The 20,737-nt window shown below is 37.7% G+C and overlaps 3 protein-coding genes across 13 annotated transcripts in view; 1 reads left to right on the top strand and 2 right to left on the bottom strand.

Moving 5' to 3' along the window:
* Positions 1 to 2,438, top strand: part of LOC103696124 (ATP-dependent RNA helicase DEAH12, chloroplastic-like) — a 36,540-nt gene extending 34,102 nt beyond the window's left edge. The window contains exon 3 of the mRNA XM_039116992.1: positions 797 to 2,438. Within this exon, the coding sequence (XP_038972920.1) occupies positions 797 to 2,007 (1,211 nt within the window). The 3' untranslated portion in view covers positions 2,008 to 2,438. The remainder of the gene's footprint in view (positions 1 to 796) is intronic.
* On the bottom strand, positions 2,386 to 3,401 carry LOC103696119. The gene is made up of 2 exons (XM_008777654.4): positions 2,989 to 3,401; positions 2,386 to 2,905 (listed from the first exon to the last, which is right to left on the bottom strand). Exons 1-2 carry the CDS (start codon positions 3,360 to 3,362, stop codon positions 2,533 to 2,535), a joined length of 747 nt encoding a protein of 248 aa, XP_008775876.2. The 5' UTR covers positions 3,363 to 3,401; the 3' UTR covers positions 2,386 to 2,532.
* Positions 3,402 to 6,886: 3,485 nt separating this feature from the next.
* On the bottom strand, positions 6,887 to 19,482 carry LOC103696125 (31 kDa ribonucleoprotein, chloroplastic). Of its 11 annotated transcripts, none has more exons than XR_005507377.1 (7): positions 19,070 to 19,481; positions 18,089 to 18,187; positions 17,702 to 17,980; positions 17,418 to 17,582; positions 9,943 to 10,003; positions 7,660 to 7,724; positions 6,887 to 7,576 (listed from the first exon to the last, which is right to left on the bottom strand). XR_005507377.1 is itself a non-coding variant. In XM_039116994.1 (6 exons), the coding sequence occupies exons 1-5, from the start codon at positions 19,406 to 19,408 to the stop codon at positions 17,433 to 17,435; spliced, it is 795 nt and encodes a 264-aa protein (XP_038972922.1). In that variant the 5' UTR covers positions 19,409 to 19,482; the 3' UTR covers positions 10,696 to 10,929; positions 17,418 to 17,432. The 11 variants fall into 11 exon arrangements, 4 of the variants coding, with proteins under 4 accessions (XP_038972921.1, XP_038972922.1, XP_017695858.2 ...); XR_005507375.1 differs by having other exon boundaries at positions 6,887 to 7,586; XR_005507376.1 differs by having other exon boundaries at positions 7,660 to 7,732.
* Positions 19,483 to 20,737: the final 1,255 nt, after the last annotated feature.

Genomic DNA, 20,737 nt, shown 5'->3' on the forward strand with positions numbered 1-20,737 from the left:
TGTTGCTTCTTGTAGCATACAATATCTCACTAATTATTTTATATTTTCTATCACTTTAAAACAACAACATGCATCATTTAGGTTATACTGGGATCATAGAAACATCAAAAAATATCAAGAAATATCAAATTATACTTAAAATCATTGAAAAATTGACAAGAATTGATTACCAAAAAGCTTTAAAAAAAAATTGGATGTGCTGGTTCTGAACCGGCATGCCCAAGTGTACCATATGACCAATAAATCAAACCTAAAAGACTTTTTTAAAAAATTGGGACAGGAACGCCCAAGGGTACCGTGTGACCACTAAATCAAACATAAAAAGCTTTAAAAAAAATGGGTGTACTAGTTCGGAACTGATACGCCCAAGCGTACCATATGTTGGTACGGTATTGATTCGGTACTGTACCAAACTGTCCGCCGATTGGTACGGGTCTCGGTACCGGTTCGGCGGATTTTGATTTTGATCACCCATCACAAAGAAATTTTCTCTAAATGTATTTTGCAAATTTCCCTTGTTGTACACAAGGAAAAGGAGGAACTATCTAAGAAGAAAATATATTATTGTGCTGCTTGCTTGTTTTCTAATATCTGTTGAATTATGCCTTCAGTCTTGATATTCGTATTGCAGTTGCATTTTCCTTATTTCCTTATCAGGTACCCAGTATCGTGGCTGTTAAAAAATTTAACTTTATGCTAACAGAGTTTTATTGACCGATTGTTTTTCAATGAGTCTAGTTTGTTAACCAGTGTTTGGATCATATCCATTTACTCCCTGGTTTCTCCTCCTTTACAGGTGTGTCTTATAATTTGGAAAGGAATGAAAATGGTGCCTTTCGGATAAAGTTTTGTGCTAATTCCCCAAAAGCCATTGCAGATTTGAGGAATCCTCTGGAGCAGTTGTTGAAAGGCAAGACGGTAAATCATCCAAGCCTCACTCCAACAGTGCTGCGATCCCAGGATGGTATTGTGCTTATGAAAACTGTGGAGCGAGAGACTGGAACTTGCATTATGTATGACAGACAGAACATGATTGTTAAAGTGTTTGGACCCCAGAAAGTGGTGGATGCAGCTGAGGTGAAGCTGGTGAGAGCAGTACTTTCGTTTCATGAAAACAAGAAACTTGAGATCCGACTTCGGGGCCACAACCTGCCTCCAGGTTTGATGAAAGAGGTTGTTCGGAGGTTTGGACCAGACCTTCAAGGATTGAAGGAAAAGGTCCCTGGGGTCGAGGTGATTCTTAAGACCCGATATCATATCCTCTCAGTTCAAGGAAGCAACGAGCTGAAACAAAAGGTGGAAGAAATTGTATCTGAGGTGGGTCAGTCTCTTGGAAGTGGCAGCGCATTCGAGCAATCACCGGAAGAAGCCATTTGCCCCATTTGCCTCTGTGAGTTGGAGGAGCCCTTCAAGCTTGAGGAGTGTGGTCATGATTTCTGTCGTGCCTGTTTGATAGAACAGTGCGAGTCTGCCATCAGATCACGGGATGGATTTCCATTGTGCTGCACCAAGAAGGGTTGTGGAATGCCTCTACTGCTCGTGGACCTGAGGTCTTTGTTATGTAGAGACAAGTTGGAAGAACTATTCAGAGCCTCCTTGGGTGCCTTTGTGGCATCCAGCGAAGGGGCCTATCGCTTCTGTCCCACTCCTGACTGCCCATCGGTGTATGAGGTCTCCCCACCGAATGCAGTGGCCGGGCATTTTGTATGCGGTGCCTGCTCAGCAGAGGTCTGCACGCAATGCCATTTGGAGTATCATCCTTTTGTATCCTGTGAGCAATACAGAGAGTTCAAGGAGGACCCAAACCTCTCGGTGGTGGAATGGCGACTGGGAAAGGAGCATGTCAAGGACTGCCCCTCCTGCACCCACATTATAGAGAAGGTGGATGGGTGCAACCACATCGCATGCCGTTGTGGAGTGCACATCTGCTGGGTGTGCTTGGAGCCATTTGAAAGCAGTGAGAAATGTTACAGTCACCTTGCTTCATCACACCATGCTATCGTATGAAGTGTCTTCTGAAGTTTCTTACTTTGTTATTATGCAAACAAATATGCTCTGTGAATACGAAACCAGACTGTGCATCTGTTTGCAAGTTATATTAGCCTCAATTATCCTCTTATCTAACATTATTGTCCCGTATGATCCATATATGAAGCAGCTGGATAGGAGTACAGCACTTTTCGGTAGACATGGGACACAGCCCTGCATCAGTGGGATTACAATGCAGGCTTCTATCCCAGATGTCTGCAGACAAATAACAGTGCACAGCCTTGTGCTTTATAGTCCCATTTATGTATAAAGAACATCAACTTGTAAATATTCTCTAAAGTTATGTTTCTTTTTCCTTCTTTTTCCCTCTATCAAAGTGCATGGATTACTCTGTAATAAAGGAACCTGCAAGCAGTGTCATCTATAATTACTTGAATTGTTCAGTTTCATGTACACAGGCATAGCCTTTTGTATCTATCTAATCGTCACTCTGTTTGATACAAACTTTAAGATTCCCAGTACCTTTTCTTTGGACAATAGCCATCAAAATATGCAGCGGCCCAATGCGAGGCCAACTCCAGCAATTCCCAGACAGAGGGCCAATGTCAAGCACCATGCAGCCGCTGCCGGCGCTGCATCATCTTCCGCATGCTCCTCCTCTTTCTGTGACCGCAATATCTTCTCTTCGAGCATTGAGACCTCCATCTCGAGCAGCTTCACCCACTGCCTATGAGCCGAGAGACTTAACGACTCCTGGAGGAGCAGCGAGGCCATCTGCTCGTTTTTAGCATTCGCTAGAAGTGCCTTCTTCTCGGCTTCCCTTGCTCGTGTTTGCGAGAGCTGCAGAGCTCTCAGCAGGCTTGGGTTCTCTCCACCACGATCCAATCCCCATCCACCATCCCACTTGTTAGCCTTGCTGCAAAGATATCATCCTTTGTCTAACCAAAGCCATGATCAAGATGAAATGTCCAAAAACTGATAAAGTCTTGTCTGACTAACCTGGGAGCTGGTTTTGGAAGTGAATTCTGTGGCACCAAAGTCTTCTTATCGTCGTCTTCAATCAGCGAGAAGAGCTTGAGTGGAGGGGGAAGGTCACAATTCTGGAGGAGGTCGGCAACGCTGGAGGATCGATTCGAGAGCTCGAAGCCCATTAACATCTCCTTGTCACAGTGTTCAAACTGCCGATCAAACCACCCTTTTTTGGTTGGCGGACGAGAGCTTGGCCTCTCATCCATTAGCTTAGGGGAAGGAAGAGAGAACAAGCTTTGGTTCGTCTCCTTCTTGGGAGGGAAGGAGAGAAGGAAGAGGAGAAACAGGTGGGTGGGTTGGTTTGGTGGAGAATGGTTGGAAGAAGCGTGCCGCAAGTCATGCATTTACTCCGTTTGTAAAAGGGCCGAAAAAAAAAAGAAACAAAGAAAGAAAGGGCCGCTAGTTTCGTTATGGTTTTAATTTGGCGGATACGGAGAAGAATCTTTCAGTAGCGTGTGTTGCCAACCTCCTTCGAATACGCGTCATTCCATTCGCACGAGAGATTAAATCTTGGTGTCCAAATAGCCTTATGACGCGTTTCAGGTTCATTAAGTTGATAAATTTCAGGCTTTTTCTGAACGGTGATTTCTGAAGAGCACTACTTCCAGCATCACTTATTCCATATGGCAGCTGGGGATTGGTGCAATTCATGCATCGTGTGGGTGACGAGTAGGCCCCATGTATTAGACCACCAAGCAACACACCAATAATGTGAGCATAAAAATAAGTGATGAGGTGAAGTATTTTTCTTTGTCTTAAAAAATATATATCTTAAATCTCTTCACTTCTAGGTGATCATGTGCTTTTCTTGGAAACTCTTGGGGCCTAAGCATTGTTTTTTGGTATTTTTTCTATATTTGCATGATATGTTCAGAGTAAGTTAGATAAGAAATATCGGGATATAAATATTCTGATTAAAAGATTTCGATACAATAATTAAATGCTTTTGGTGACAATATGGTACCCAATGATCCCATAATAATTGGGGATTCTGCCTAAAAAATCGCTTAATTATTCAATTTATAGGAAGCAGCTTTTGCTTTTTTTTTATTTTTTTGGTAAAAATGATGACTAGAACATTGATCTCTTAACTACTTGCAAAAACAATCTTATGCTTCTATTAGGTGTGCATCCATATGTGTGAATATTTGCATTCAAACGAAGGTAGGGACACAATGGTCCAAGATGTTGGAAAGAATGTTTGAAACTTGGATTAAGATGGAGTGTGAGATTAATACCGAGCTTTTAGTTGTAACAGTTTTTGGATGATATCATACGTGTTGGACTAGATGGAGCTCAGTTTTTGGGTACTTGATGAAGCTTAGTTTAAGAAGGATAAGTAAACTTTTGGAATTGAGTTGGAGTTCAGTGCTTGAGTAAATGGTGTTTAACCGTGTTCACCGGTGAATAGAGTTTGAGTTTGGATGGAGTCTGTGGTACGGCTTAGCCATATGACCTCTCATACATGAGTTCCTTTAAATGTTATTTGTAGAGAAAAATTATTAAGAATATATATTTGTAGTTATTCATCTGTTATCTCTCTCCCATCTCCACCCATCTATTCCTTTTATGCCTTCCGTGTATTATTTAAATTTAAAACCCTTTGAGGTTCTTCACAAGGAAGTCATTCCTTCAAGAACAAAGTAATATAACTCTTTTTTCCAAATGTGAAAATTTTGATTTTTTTCTTTTGCAAAATTCCATTAATAGTATCTAGATTACAGGTTACCTATAATTTAATTAAAATGATCATTTATATATTTCGAATATTTTGATCCCCCTGCAGTAACTCATATCTAGCTGAGTCAGCATATAATCCATATTATTTAATCAGATTGAGAAAAGAATTCTCATGAATTTTAAACTACCAAATCAGCCCATTGATATCGATGAAGTCAATTTCTTAACACTTCATTCTTCAGCTATTTTAATTTCCTTGACAAGTAACTCCCTAAGAAATGGCACTAGGGATCAACTAGCTCTGTCAATAAAAATGGCTTGGCCAAATGATGGGCCTACTCCTGCTGCCAAAATGCTGTCATGCTTTGCATCCGATAAAGATGGGGAATTTTGAAACTGAACACTGCTTCATGGCACTGTGGCTCTCTTGACAAGAGAATTCCGAATTCCCTTAATAAAAAAAAAACCAAAGAATTCCAAAGGATACCATCACAATCTTGTGGACTAATGAATACATTGATAAGGTTGCATGTAAGAAAAATATAAAATATATAAATAAATCTATCTCATTCTATCAGCTTAAGCCTTTAGAACAAGTGGTGATTTCAACACTGCAAAGATAGGAGGCACAATTCCAAACCTTTTTTTTTTTTTTTCAGTGTTGCAAGTCTCAAGGGTGCTGGTTGGCATCCCACGACAAATGGTGGTTGGTGGCAACAGGCATTGCTGTGGTATAGCATGGTACTTTTAGAAACACCAACACCAAGCTACTTTGCCTTGTGGTAGGTTGAAACATCATATATTGAATGAGCCCCCCAGACCTCTTGTTCAAAGGCAAAAGGTGTTACCACGAAGCTATAGAAAAATTTGCTCTTTATGTTAACTTGAGTGGGAGGTTTTGAGGTCCTGAATTGGGAGACCTCACTCTCCTATTATTTGTAAAGGTGACAGTAGGGAGATTGCTTCTGCGCTGGGTTGTTCTGGAGAGAGGATGAATCTGACAGTGTTTAGCTTGTGATTGGATGGCTTTTAGTTTTTGTTTATCATTTCATGCGCTTAATGCTATGATGGTTAATCTTGCATCACCATTTCTTTAAAAAATTATAGGAGTAGAGCTAATATATGGTTGCTCATACAACAGTTTGAATATTATCTACTATCTTTAAACTATTTACTATCTATAAATCATATGAGTTTAAATATATATATATATATATATATATATATATTTTATGCTATTTAATTTGTCTATTTATAACCATGGGATGTATAAGCGTTGCATATACTAAAGATCTTTAAATCGTATAAATTTTTGATAATAAGAAGTTTAGAGATAATAGGAAACATCCAACAGTTTGGATTATCGATATCAAGCCTCCAGCCCTCCAATCAGGACCTATCTTATATGGGTTATTATGACGACACTTACATTTTAGCTCTACTCAAATTATAGAGCTCTTCGTAACAAGAAAATGCAGGATAGAAAAAACAATATTCTTTATCAATTATCCATATCAAATTTTTCTGTTGTTATGTAGAATGTTATTATCTTCTCCCTCCCATACCTAATTGATTGGGTGTATATGCATATTCAAATGATCCACTTATGTCATCTTCCAAAAACAACATCTTGGGCCAACTCCTGGACCAACTCCGGAGGAGGTCGTACATGCCTTTCACACACCTAATAGATGTTGAGAGTAACAACGAGATAAGGGAGTTAAGAAATAAACTCCCTTGACACTGACTTCAAACTACAAGTGGAAGATATGGTTCACCTCTATCCACACTTGTTGAGACTAAGAAACAAACAGTTCACGTAAATAAAACCACTTCCTCTATCAAAAGAACATAAACAACATCATTAATATGAACCAATGTTTCATTTGGGCATATTCTCTGAGTAATACTTTGATAACAAGTTGCAACCCCGTCCAATATGCTAAGAGTTTACTTCTTGGTGTAAATTATTTGTTCACTCTCCGGATATTTAGGAGAAGATTATGTCAACTTGGTGCACGTTCAAAGAATACGATCAAATCAAAACATAGGATAGTCTCTTGCACCTACTCCCCCATCTTTTCAAGATCCAATATAATATTTAGATAGTCTTCAGAAATAGCCTCCACTGGTAGTGAAATTGTAAGCCCGTATGCATCATCAAACATTTGATGGTAATCCTAACAGATGGCCGCTAAGACTATAAACTGATTCAAATATAGTGAAATTACAATATTGGTACATGATATGATATGAGACGACAAGATGTATCAAGCATCGGTGTTTATGAAACTGCATATATCAATTTGGTACAGATACAGTACGGTATGTTCGGTATAGTACGATACCGGCCGGTATGGCGAATCTACAGAGCTTGCACAAAAATCACTGTCATTCCTTCATATTGATTTATGACTTGGCAGCCAGCTGGCTGGTGAAGTAAAGTGTGAGGCCCAAGCTAAGCTCTAAGAGCATCAATGGCTGAAAGCTAGGAGTTCACATCTTACCTGACATTTGACAAGATGAGGACTGAGATTCTTAGCCTCTTCTCCCATTGCCTTGCGGTAGGAATCCATTATCCTTATTAAATCTGTCTGATGTCCTAATTTCGAGCCCCATTATCTTTGTTGAGAGATTTTTCTATTCTAGTAGTCATTAAGAGCGGAAATTTAGATTAAATTTGAGGAGAATGCGGTGATATTGTAGTTTGTAATTCTTTCATTTGTATCGAGAAATTAAGTTATAGCTGATTTTTGTTAAGGTTTAGTAATATTACTTATCTAAAAAATATTGATATTACTTATCGTGAAATTAAGCAGACAAACTCATGACGAAGTGTTGCTGTTTTCCTTGCAGTCTTGTGGGCTTCGGTTGACTCCTGCAATGACCTACACAACCATCAGAACAGATGAGCCTAGGCAAATTTGCCTTAAAAACAAATTTTGATTTGGACTTAATTACCTGTGTGCCCATGCATGTCATTATGTGACAGAAAAAGAGAGAGCATCCATAATCGGTGACTTTCTCTGCATTTCTAGGCCACCATGTGTATGAGTTTCACATAAGAAACAACATTAAATGCCCCAGAAAACCATAGGCCAAAAGTTACACTGAACTTTTCTCTTTATGAGATTTTTGAGATTCTAACAATTTTTACATTTCCAAGATTTTTTATTGTGATATATGATTTTTGTATTGCACGATCATTGCGTAATAAGAGATTTAAACTTAAATTGTTTAATAAACAATGGTTCAATTCTACTTATATATGGAAACTAGAAATATAGCAATTACATGAATATATTCAGATCTAAAAAGAGTTAGGCATTATCTCAACACATGATCATGTTAGGTGTTTCATTTATCTTATTGATTATGTTATAAATAACGGGCAGGTCAACACAGTCAGGTTGCATCGCCTAAAAATTAAAGACTTTGTTGCAAAGCTATGAGCCTCGCATTGCATGGTATCCATGGTTGTGATATGTTAACTAAAAGCATTGAACTACCAGATGATCTAGCAAGTACTGATGTAACTTGTGCCACCTAATCATGGTATGCCATACCGTACCGAATTAGACGGTACCGAACGTACCATACCGATAACCAGTAGCATACCGACACTCAGTACACCAAAAAATATCACGTATCGTACCGTATCGACACTATGCTAGTGTGGCACCAGTACGGAGTCCAGTACCGAAACGGCGAGCCTTAGACTTAATTCATGAGATAAATAGAAGACATGACAAAAATATGCGTAGAAACAAACTCTTAACTCACAGAATTGCTCAGGAGCATTTTAAAATTTTTATTGATAAGCAGAACTGGATCATTGTTTGTCATAGAGTTTTGAGTCTGGATATATTATTGAGTAATGATCATGTTCGACCATATATATCCATCTGCATATTGACCCAGAATTAGAAATGTAAAAATTTGCTAGAAAGTTCGATAAAAAATTTCATAAAGATTTTTAATGCATTCTTATGTATGTTTTGAACTTATGATACATGATAAATTATGGACTATGGTTTTCTGAACTTTTTATTAAGTTTGTTGTGTATAATCCATACTTTTTGTGGCCTAGAAATTTGGTAGAAGATTTCTTTCTATCAGGCACTTATGTAAGGGTGTGTACACAAATGAGTACAAATCAAAAAAATCATTCTTTCTTTAGAAGGTAAGTGCTAATAGCTTGGCTATGTGGACCATTATTCAAGTTGAAACCAAACATCAAGGGTGATACCATCTTCCTCTTGGTATTTCTCCTAAATTTCACCAACATTGTAACCCTCATTTATTTATTTCCATCAGTATACTGTTCTTTTTCTATTTGCTAGACCTAGAAATACTCTGTTATGGCACAACAAATAAGCTTTGGAAACCATGGCCTAGACTTTGTATATCTTTGTGTTGACCGTGACATAATTTTCAATTTAGAAGATTTCCTAGAGCTGTCATCATCCACCATCTTTAATGTGATGCATGGACCTCTTTTATCGAATAGTTTCGAATTTGATTGCTTACCAACCTAATTCATATAGTGATAAGAAGTTCCAACATACCTGTCAAGCCATTTTGATTTCACAGGCCAACTGTATAATATCTTCAACATTTAGGATGAAGAAGATTTTTTAAGTTTGACAAAGAGGCTTCAAAAACATATTGTATCCGCATGAGTATGAGTATGCTATGTAAATGACTTGTGGGCATCATCATCATTATCATCCACATTGGTATTATTGACTTAATTTGACTTCATTAAGATGGTTATATCATCCATATGCGAACCATAAAAAAGTCAAGTGAAAAAGAGATTACATCTCATAATCCATCTTTACAATTCGGACTTAAATAGGCGGCGAAGAGCAGAAAGCTTACTTAAATTAAATAACATAAAAAAAGTTATAGTTATATTATACTTTTCTTTTCGTTTGATAGGAAGTCATTACTGACAGTCCCGATCTGAAAGAATCATTGAAGCTGGATCATAGAAAGGATTAAATCTGCATACATGGTTCCTTTTTTTTTCAACTTCTCTTTCAACTGCCAGATCTTACTTATATGAATTAAGAATTCGGGTCAATTGGATCTCAATTGTTCAAATAAAGCTTGTCTCTTGAACAAACAAATGAGTTATATTATAACTACGTTTATAAATGGCTAGAAAGCTAAATACAATAACAGCATAGGAGAATTAAGTAGATGAGAATCAGGCCAATGTACACAAAAACCACATACCTCACATCATGCAGGGTTTTGGATATGGCGAATTCAATCCCATGGAATACACCACAATATCCTACATGAAGGAACAAAGAATCACCACAATAATATATGAGGGATGGTAGGGGAACATGTCCCCTTTCACGGCACAATGTGGCATGAAAGTCTAATAGCCTATCCAATACATTTTATAACCAGGAAATAACTCGCAATTGTCATGCCATGTACTTGTCTAATAACACAAAGATACTAAAACAATCTATCAACAAGGGCACTCTCTTAAGACAAATTTGGAATTTATGCTTCTTTTTGCCAATAAGGCAATTTCTGTCAAGTTTTTTGCAAGATAATTCACAAATCAAGTTGTTAATGTTAGCAATAGAAAAGTTTCATTATTTTTTCTACCTAGGACTGAACTAGCTTATGTCCATTACAGGTCTTACCTTTTAGGACATAGGTTTTCCCATCAAACTCACTTTTATCTGTCATTGGTACCCCTGCCTATCATTCATGGGCTTGGTCCAAAAAAAATATCAGGATAGAACTAAGCTGATTGAAGCCTTAGGTATATAAAACAATTTATCAAGATATCCGAAGAATTCATACAATTAGGGATAAAAATTAAAGTAGTTACAATAGTTGCCGTCAGAATAATTGAAAAGTTGAGTTGGTGAATAAACTATTATGATGATAAATTTGATCATATCCACCAGATTCTCTCAAGATCACCTATGAAGACAAAATCATGTGGACACATTATTCTTTTTATGATAATACTTCTTCTTTTGTACATAATTTCATGTATAAATTTCTGTATACAGTCAACAAAAAATAACTGATCGGTAGTCATCCACTTGATCTTTCGCTATCTGTTGATCTTGCTACAGTTGCAAGCTTGCTGTCATGCCTTCCCAGCTCCAGATTTGGCAACATCTGGAGGTGCTTCTTTCTACATCGCAACAGCTACTTGTGGCCTCTCTCTTTCTTCCAGCCGCATAAAGACTACCTTGCATCGTGAGCTGCCTCAGAAATCTTGGCAAGAATTTTTTGTACAGGCAAAGACAAGCATGGTGCCGAGATAGTTATACATATTACTGTAGCTTCTATATCCTAAGCATATATTGATCTGATAAAGAGTTTTTCTCTTCTGATACTCAACTTTCTCAGAAGCAGAACAACCAAATGGCTTCTATTTTGGACATGGATAAGCCCCAGCCATCTACAAGTCAAGCTGTGGTATCAATATCTTGCTTGTTGAAGGTTCCTTCTAATGCTTGGTTAATTGATTTGGACGTATTAGACCACGATCCCTTTCCCTCAATCTTTACCGGACCATGCAACTCATGTCACGCCCCAGATCCGGAACATGACATGGCCGTGCTACTGAGGGGTACAACCCACGAGAACACAAAGCCAACATTACTTTTTGCTTTCAAATTCCATCACAACAAATATAATAATTAAATATCTAATTTCATCAACTATTAAATAAAACCAATATTGGTTCAGAGCATCCAAATCCAACATCAATACCAGACCCATCACCCTCAACATTCAGAAAATCATTAGCTGCAAATTTATGGTCAATACTAAATTTTTTCTACAAAATCGTCAAGCTTGCTAATGCGAATTCCAAGCTTGGACCAACCTTCATTCCTACTGATTCTTTTTTCCTGGAAAGAGAAAAAATAAAAGAGGTATATGAGCGACACAGCTCAAAAAATAAACCTTTCAATACCTTACTGGATCAAGCACAAGTTTTTCATGTCAATGCATCATTTAGAAAAAATAATAGATATTCCAAAATAAGTATTTTATAATACAATATATTAAAAACAAGTCATAAAGCAAATCATGCATGAACAAATCATCCATCTTTCATAAACATAGTACTAAGTTCATATTGCAAATAAATTCATAAATCGTTCTTCATATCATGTAATTCTATCATGTATCAAAACACTGATCACAGATATTCATGCTATGGTCACTATAACCCGTGACAGGGCCATCTTCGTAATCGACAAGATATCATAGTTCATATTCATTACCAACTTTAACCCATTAGCAGAGAACCGTTTTTGTTAGATACTAGCTCCAGAGTATCGATTGACCCCTATTTCTAGAAATGGTCATAGTAATTTGAGAGCCTTTAAAAAACTTATATCTTTTTCTTAAAACATATATATAAATAGATGAAAAACACTAAATGGCATGATCAGATTCATATTTCATAATAAAATTATTTTCATCAAAACATTCATGAAACTTTCTTTTATAATAAAACATGATTTTCATAATACATATATCGATCCATAATTTTAAGAAAAACATGATATTTCCACAAGCAAATTTTATGCATGGAAAACATGATCATTTGAAAAATAATAAGAAGTGCAAGATTTACTTATCTCTTCCGTCTTAAAATGTCAAACTTTACTAGGCCATTTAATTAACCCTATAAAAATATTAAAAACAAAATTACTTTCTGTTTGACAATTTTAATCGAATTAAAATAATAAGAAATAGGGACGAGCGTTCGACGATTCCGAGTGGGTCAGGCATGAGCGATTCGATCAACAAATTATAGGGCATGGACTCGATCAGGGAGGAGGCCGTTTAACATAGTTCATCATCAATAGGTTTCATGGACCTTGACAAGATCTGGTGATTAGTCCAGTAGGCGACCCCAGGTACCCAGGCAATTCAAGGGCTTTTTTCAAGGGTCAACTCGGATTCGCAGATCAAGTAGACATAATCCGACTTCAGGTTTCTTGGACATTCTAGAGAGAGAAAGTGGAGAAAGAAGAGAAATTAGAGACAGAAAGTGGAGAGAACAGGGGAAGGAGAGCCGTGAAGCTCCCTCTCTCTCTTCGTCTTTCCGTGAAGTGGAAGGTGCTCAGCGGCTGCAGCCGCTTGTGGCCGTCGACCCCTTGCGGTCGACGGCCCATACGGTGCCGGCGGCTCGCCACGCCCGGCGACGGCCGGCCAAAATGGGAGAAAAGAAAATGGAATAAGGGAACAACAGGGGAACACGTCCGAGACCAATCCGACGATTTGCTGGCTAGATTCGAGGTGGAGACAGCGGCCCAAAGGCCGAAAAAAGGAAGAAAGGGAGCTTACCTCGTCTCCGATGAGCTTCCTCGGTTGGATCGACGGCGAACCCCCCCTAGATTCGCTGCGGAGTAATAAGAGATCTAAACCTTCAATGGAAGATCTTCCAAAGTGGACGCCAAAGGAGGGAAATAGAGGTCCTTTAATAGCTAAAAATCGGTTCAAAGATGGTAAGCTCCGATCTCCCTTGGTCTCCCCTCTCGGCAGAGTCGAAGGAAGAAGAGGACTCCTGTTCAGAGTCCGATTCTTCCTCTCCACGCGCACAGGCCGTATAGGCCTTAGCTCAATGGGCTTTCAGCCCAATTCATGTGTGGGCCAGTCAGTGGACCAGGCCCTCACACCTCATAGCCACTGATGCCCTGTTCACCTACCCAGTGGCACCACCTCTTGTGTTAAACATGTTGGAAGAACTATATCACCTCATTTTCATTTAGACAACATTTTTTGTGTGCCTTCCTATTCTTTCAATGTTCTTTCAGTCAACAATCTAGATGCTTAAATTGTCCATAGCTTTCTTCCATGCAGTGTAACATGGACACAAACACGAATTGGATTTGGACATGTGTCCAAAGTGTTTGACTCAGCAAGAGGAGAAAAACGAGATATAGGAATACATAGAAAAAAAAAGTTAACTAAAATATACATTTAAGTGTTGTATAAAAGAAAATATTAAAAGATATTATTTGTTATGGTCGTTTATAATGTGTGTTTCTCATCCATACTTTCCAATAATCTTAAGGACTTCAGGAAAATGACAATTTGCAAAATCATTTTAGTATTTACATTGTTAACCAATCCCTAGAAACCACGAAACCACATATTAAAAACTATTATGTTGGGTTGAACTCATTGTTGAAGGAGTCAGCTCTCTACCAATTTCTAAAAAATGCAATTAATAAATTTTAATAACTATTCAACTGTCTGATGTGTATCTAACTTGGATAAGTATTGGAACAAATTCTAGGAGCTGGACATGAGTGTCCGGGTAACATAGCTTCCCTGAATTTTGTTTATTTCAGGACCTCGTCATAAAGAAGAGAAACAGGCAGAGAAATTGATAGATGAGGGCAGAGTCTTAAGTGCCTGCCTCTTGGGGCTTCAAAGGCCAAATATCAAAACTTCCTTACTGTTTCTACATATTTTCTCTAATTTTTTTTTGAGAGAAAACTCCTCTAATATTTTGAATTTGTTGTTGCTTTCAAATTTTATTTAAAAAAAAAAAGTGGTCAAAGTAAAGTTGACAACATCTCCAAAACAAGATTTCCTCTTTATAGTGTCTCTTATATATCTGTCCAGTTTTCATTATTGATAACCTACAGAAAACCTGAAAAATGGAAAACCACTCAAGGAACAAAGATACTTCACTATTATTTATTTTAACTTAGAAAAAAAAAAAGAAGTGGAGTCATCAAATATATTTATGTTCAAAATAATTAACAGTTCTCACTAACTTCATTATAGAATGATACATTTTTTGTCAGAAAGGTTGGCTTATGCATCTTATATAGTATCAGAGATAGTTGTATCACTTACAATAATGTGCACTTTCAGTTGTTTCTACAATTGCACAATACCTATATAATCCTGGTAACAGCCAAATAGTGGTGGAAGAATCAAAGATATTTGTGCTCAAAATAATGTCACAAGTATTCATTTTTAGAACGAAAAACTTTTTTGTCAAAAAGGTTAGCTTGTGCATCTGATATGATATCAGAGTTAGCTGTATCACTTACTAGAATGTGTGCTTTCAGTTGTTTCTACAGTTGTGCAGTCCCTAACGAATCCTATTAACAACATGCTCTCATTATTAATCCTTGTTACGGTTAGATTCCTACCATGCACTAAATCCTCAATTTTTTTTCAACATCTCCCTCACAAATTTTAACACAAATTATTCAATTTGCTGTATCTACATTATATCTACTATACCACAGGCTCGACACTCCTAGATAAGCGATTCTGAGCAATCGACTACATGACATGTAATGCTTTTTTTACACTACTATGTCTTCTATCAGGATCCAGATCACCAGTGAATCTCTCTTGTCAATCTCTCTCTTAGAGGGAAAATGTTATGCCTTCTAATTCTAGAGATTAGTTACAGATTCTCAGTTTCTCATGTTTTGAATTGTTAGACATATATGTATATATAGAGAGAGAATTTACATTGCTAGCTTGTCGGTTCTAGGCATATTATTATTTGTTCTGGTCTTCTTACTATTGTTTTCAAGAACTTTGTAGAGGCCAAGGATTGGAACATAGCATGAAGTTGAAAGCTTGCGTCAACCAAAACAGTTGCATGTATCTTTTTCTAAGTTATCATTTTTTATGGGCTAAAAGCTGGCAAAGCTCTCACTGACTACCCTTTTCAAAATAATGCAAAGTCTTTGGCATCTTTAATTTAGTCCATTGGTTATTAAGGTCTTGGAACTTGAACTTCAATTGGTGGCTATGAAAGCATTTATGTTGTACGCTAATGATACATGTAACTTTACTAATCTATCTTATTCCGTATCATTTCAATATTCATCACATTAATTAACACTATAGAGTAAAGACTAAACCATCTTGACACACCAATCAAGCTCCATTTTATTGGTGCACTCACATTGTTTTCAAAATCGGCCACTATAGCTGTTATAGCAGATGCTATAGCAGCTGCTACGTATCATAGCAGCGCTGTATGGTGCTTGGATGAAAGTTCCTGATATGATCAGCAAAAACCTAATATAGTGGCTGCTACGCTATCGGTTCAAAGCGGGATATTTAGTCCATAGCAGGCCGGACTTGTTTCCTATTGGATTGGTCCAACAATCAACCATCCCAATAAGTTGATTAAAGCAATGGCTGGTCTAGTTATTTCATGCTCTAGCCAAACGAAGCGGTCTTGTTATTTCATGCTCTAGCCAAATAAAGCAATGGACTCCCTCTCTCCCTTCCTCCCTCTCCCTCTCACTCCCTCTCTCTCTTTTCCTCTCTCTCCTTCTCCCTCTCCCCCTCCCACTCTAGCTCTCCTTGTTTCGGTACGCCCTAGAATAGAATGATACAGACCCATATCATGCCGAATTGGTCGTCTACCGGTACAACCTCCAGTACCAGTTTGGCAAACCTTACTTCATAAAAAAATATTAATATGCTTAAGTAGGCTGTTTGGGTAATAATGCCCGCTATACCAGCTGCTATCCATTATCTGCTATGAAAACCTTGGTAGCTACATGCTTGCCATCTTCTTTATAATACATTGTCCATATATAGAGATTCCTAATTCATTCGTACTAACTAGTGTAATATATCTAAGTAGAATGACTATAACAACATTCATGTAAACAACATTCATGCAACTAACCTTGCAGCACACATCTCTTCTACTTACCTATCATTTTTGGAATTACACTATTCTTATCTCCACCTAAATTATTCTCCCTCTTTTTTCATTGGGCATACGCCCTGGGAATGTATCGACACTAATCCCTTGGTAGTGGACATTTTTAGACCTTTGAATTTACTTGTTGCATCCTGCTTTCTGTTGATGAATGCAGAAAGCTCTCTATGAAAGAAACTAGATGTCTTATCTAGGGAAAAACTCCAAGCATAGAGAATACCTTTATCACAATCCCTCTGCCTGACAACAAGGAAATTCAGGGAACACCACCACATTGGAGAAAGTAAGCGCTACCTCCACAATGTTACCTCTACTCAAAATCTTCCTTCTCTTTGCAATTTTTTAAAATCCTGAGCCTTATATGCTTCATACATCTCCTTATGGCCATTAAATAAAGTTCCATCTCCTAATGCTCCATATGTTCTTTTGAACATTCTTTTCTAACTTAGGGTGTTCTTTTGAGTTTCCTCTTATTATCCATGTCTACACCTCATAGGCATATGCTGAGACATCCTCTACTCCTAATGTTTGTCTTAAGAGGCTTCTCACCATTTATGTTTACCTATTTTATCTATTGAAAAGCAAAGAATAGATCATTCAAGTACTACTTCAGTGACCCATAAATCATACTAGTTCAGAATTACTTCCCTGACGTGAGCACACATGAGGGCCCAGTATTTATTTTGTCACTATAAATTGTTATTATCAAATCAAAATTCTAGAAAGTCCATCTTAATATTTTATTCTAAAGTACTGCCCTGCCATAAGGTTGGGAGTATGGAGTGAACTAGATACCTCCATATACCAACTTAAAGCCTTCTACTTGTCATGTGACAGTCTTGTGGTTATGTCATGTTATGCCTATTTAGCATATGGAACCTTGTTAAAAAAATGAAAAACACATGATTTCAATAAAAATAAAGTGATGATATATACAGTGTGATATTTATTTGATGGTATATTCGATATGATATTTATATGCCTCATTCAATACCTCCTCATATTTTCCTCACATTTCACCATCTTGGTTTGATTGCTCTCCACTGCCATTTGCTGCGCTAGATGCCTCATCTAATTGCTCATTTGTAGACAATTTAGCTTCAGCACTGTCGGTTTGAATTTTACCAAAAGCCAAATTTATTGGCCTTCCCATCAATTTCTGCAACAATAACAACATAGCATGAATCCAAATAAAGAGATACACATAAGAAATTTATAGTTCTTAAAAAGAGCTATAAGTAATGCATCATGTCCATATACAACTAGGTCCAAATCTACCTTCCCATTGAAAGTAGCTATTGCAGCCTCCGCTTCTTCTTTTGAAGCAAAGGAGACAAATCCATAGCCTGCCGATCTTCTTGGATTGCTCTGGAAGACCACTTCAGCAGATAAAACATTCCCACTGGCATTAAAGAGTTCTCGAAGATCATGAGACCTTACCCGCCAAGCTAAATTCCCCACAAAAACATTGTATTTCGATACAGGAACCATTGCCACTGAAGAATCTTTTTTCAATGATCTGGCAAATTCCACCTTAATCACTCGACCATCCAAATCCTAAATTGCAATCAGCACAAAGATAAGTTAAAATGAAAAGACTTGACAGATTATCTCATGGAAGAAAAGAATTGAAGGGGGCCTGATTCCATGACCTAAAATACTTACATATGAATTCAGATTGTTAAGGGCTGCAAGTGCTTCTTCCTCCGAAGCCATTGTGACAAATGCCAATCCTCTGTTTCTAGTGCTGTTGTACATTGAGAGCTGGACAAAGAAAGTCCGAATGATCAATATATACTACATATATGGTGATAGAAAACTAAGGGAGACAACAAACACAAGATAGACCCTATTCAGACAAGATTGACTAACTGTCAAACACAAAATAAACAGAGGAATATATATTAACCTAGCCTTTGTCATTAATGTGATATCTCGATTAACAGATGATCATGGTACGCCATGCTGTAATAAAACAGATGGTACGGGGCATATCATACTATACCGATATAGTGATAGCATAGCATTGGTACGGGGCGTGGTATTGAGACGGCATATCTTGCGGATGATCAATGTCAAGGACAATAAAAATACGAGTTCTTGTACAATCGCATTCAACAAAAGTTTGAAAGCCATGAAAGACAGTATGAACTTGATAGTCAAGGTCGTTACTAGGTTTTTTGTTATTTGTTTCTTCCGGCCATCGTAATATGGAATATTAAATATTTGATTCCAATTGGCATTGCTGTTAACTAACCTAGATTACAGCACAAGGCAACTGAAATCAATACTGAAGTCATCAAATTCCAGGACTGCCCTTGAGACAAACCACTTAACAAAGCGTGCTCTGTCCTTGCTTTCTCACTATACTTTCTTTTCCTCATCTTCAAAATTTCCAAATATCTTTTTTAGCAGAACAGATTTTATTTAAGATTGTGATAGTTTTCTCTTTCCAATCCATGTCAATTTTGAATTTGTAAACAACGATGAAAAGCCACACTATTCCACGGATAACTGTATTAGCAAAGCAATGACATAATAAATTAAATTAAAACCAAAACCGAAATGGTAGCCAAGAAACACTCCAAGATTTAACCTTCCCACCCCATCCCCCCTCTTCAACTTAGAAGAGAAATGAATCCATACCTCGACATCAGTCACGGTTCCGTGCTTCTCGAAGATATTTCTGATGTCCTCGGCGGTGCAAGTCCAAGGTATATTCTGCGCAATCAGCCGCTTCCGAGCCTCCCTCGAGATCTCTGCCGACTCCTCTGCTGCTGCTGTTGCTGTGGCCGAGCTGGTGCTGAGAGTGGCGATAAAAGAGAAAGGTCGCTGGAGGAAAAGGATTCCTCTCGTGCTGCTTCGAGTATTGGGAATCCTGGGGACGGAGAAGGGGAAGAGGATTTGGGTTTGAGAAGGTTTCGGGAGTGGAGGAGAGAGATGAGGCTGGTGAGAAGAAGGGAGTCGGGGGAGAAGAAGCGCCATGGCCGAAGGAGCTGGCGCTCTCCTTTTTTATCCGCTGTGTGGCTCAAATGAGATTTTCCAACTGAAGCAATCAAACACTACTCCCTAAAAAAGGTTGTGGTTTGTTATTTTTCTTTTTATCTTCTTAAAAAAGCAAAGTTTTGTTGCTTACCAGCACGCAGCGACGGCTGGATTTATCCGAAATGGAAGAAAAAAAATGGATAGCTTACCAGCATATAGTTTTTTATAAATTTTTTTTTTGCTAAAAAAAAAAAAGAAGGGGGAGAAAGAGACAAGCCCACCCCCGCGTAGCACGAATACCAGCCCGTGCATTTCGAACTCGGAACAATTTGGTTGGAAGTAAGACCACGCTCTCACTAAGCTACCACCTCAATAGTAATAAAATTTTTTTTTTTGCAAATATATTTATAACAGTCTTAATGTTATATATATATATATATATATATATATATATATATATATATATATATATATATATATATATACAATAAATAAAAAAAATGCAATAGCTAAATCCTATAGCTCTCTGAGATTTCTGCAGAAAATATATGCATTTATATTTAAAAAATTAATAATAATTAAATGATCGAATAAAAAGTAAAATAGAGTTTCCAAATCTAAATTCAATTATTTTCTGCACGCTCATCCTCTTCTCATTTGCATAACTTGCAGATCCTAATATTTCCATCCCCCTTTACTCTTCTTCACGATCATATCCACCCCACCCTTCCCACCGAAACACTTTTATACCCGTGCCGATATCTATTTTTAGCTCACCCTTTTATCATTTGGATTGCTTTGAGAGCCGTGCTGACGTTACACTCCACTTTAAGACCCGTGCCCCGTGCCCACAATTAGGGTTGAAAGTGGGCCGGGCCGGGCCACACCCCTACCCAAGCTCGGCCCAAATTTATTTTTCGGGCTTCGGGCCGGGCCTAGGCCCGAATAGTATTATAGAAACTCGGCCTCAGCCCGGCCCGAGCCTGATTGGGCCAGCCCGATCACGAGCCCGGCCCGATCACCTGATGTTGTACAAGCTAATATATGGAAAAAATAAATTAACTAATCTGCAGCACAAGCTAATCTGCAACAGCACAAATAATAAATTAACTTTCATGGTTCCACATGAACAGCTACTGCACAAAAAAAGGTAGCATAATGAACTCCACGAACATGGATTAGAAATTATATTCATTTGAAAAAAATCATAGCATTACACTCCAAATAACAAACTAAGAAAGACATGAACTAAAAGCATATGTGGAAAAAAATAGTACGATCAATTCAATAATCAAAGGGAGCTTAGGGAGGTAAGTGGTAACCCCTCAT

The sequence above is a fragment of the Phoenix dactylifera genome, unplaced genomic scaffold (genome assembly GCF_009389715.1).
Source record: "Phoenix dactylifera cultivar Barhee BC4 unplaced genomic scaffold, palm_55x_up_171113_PBpolish2nd_filt_p 000153F, whole genome shotgun sequence".
Classification (NCBI taxonomy): Eukaryota; Viridiplantae; Streptophyta; class Magnoliopsida; order Arecales; family Arecaceae; genus Phoenix; species Phoenix dactylifera.

What these genes read in the sequence shown, in the direction of transcription:
- LOC103696119 (XM_008777654.4), bottom strand. Translation starts at nt 3,362, where the DNA reads ATGCATGACTTGCGGCACGCTTCTTCCAACCATTCTCCACCAAACCAA. An exon ending in CTTCCAAAACCAGCTCCCAG is followed by an intron (nt 2,906 to 2,988) that starts GTTAGTCAGACA and finishes ATATCTTTGCAG; the next exon opens with CAAGGCTAACAAGTGGGATG.
- LOC103696125 (XM_039116993.1), bottom strand. Translation starts at nt 19,408, where the DNA reads ATGGCGCTTCTTCTCCCCCGACTCCCTTCTTCTCACCAGCCTCATCTC. An exon ending in GAACCGTGACTGATGTCGAG is followed by an intron (nt 18,188 to 19,069) that starts GTATGGATTCAT and finishes TTCTTTGTCCAG; the next exon opens with CTCTCAATGTACAACAGCAC. An exon ending in TAGCTACTTTCAATGGGAAG is followed by an intron (nt 17,583 to 17,701) that starts GTAGATTTGGAC and finishes TTATTGTTGCAG; the next exon opens with AAATTGATGGGAAGGCCAAT.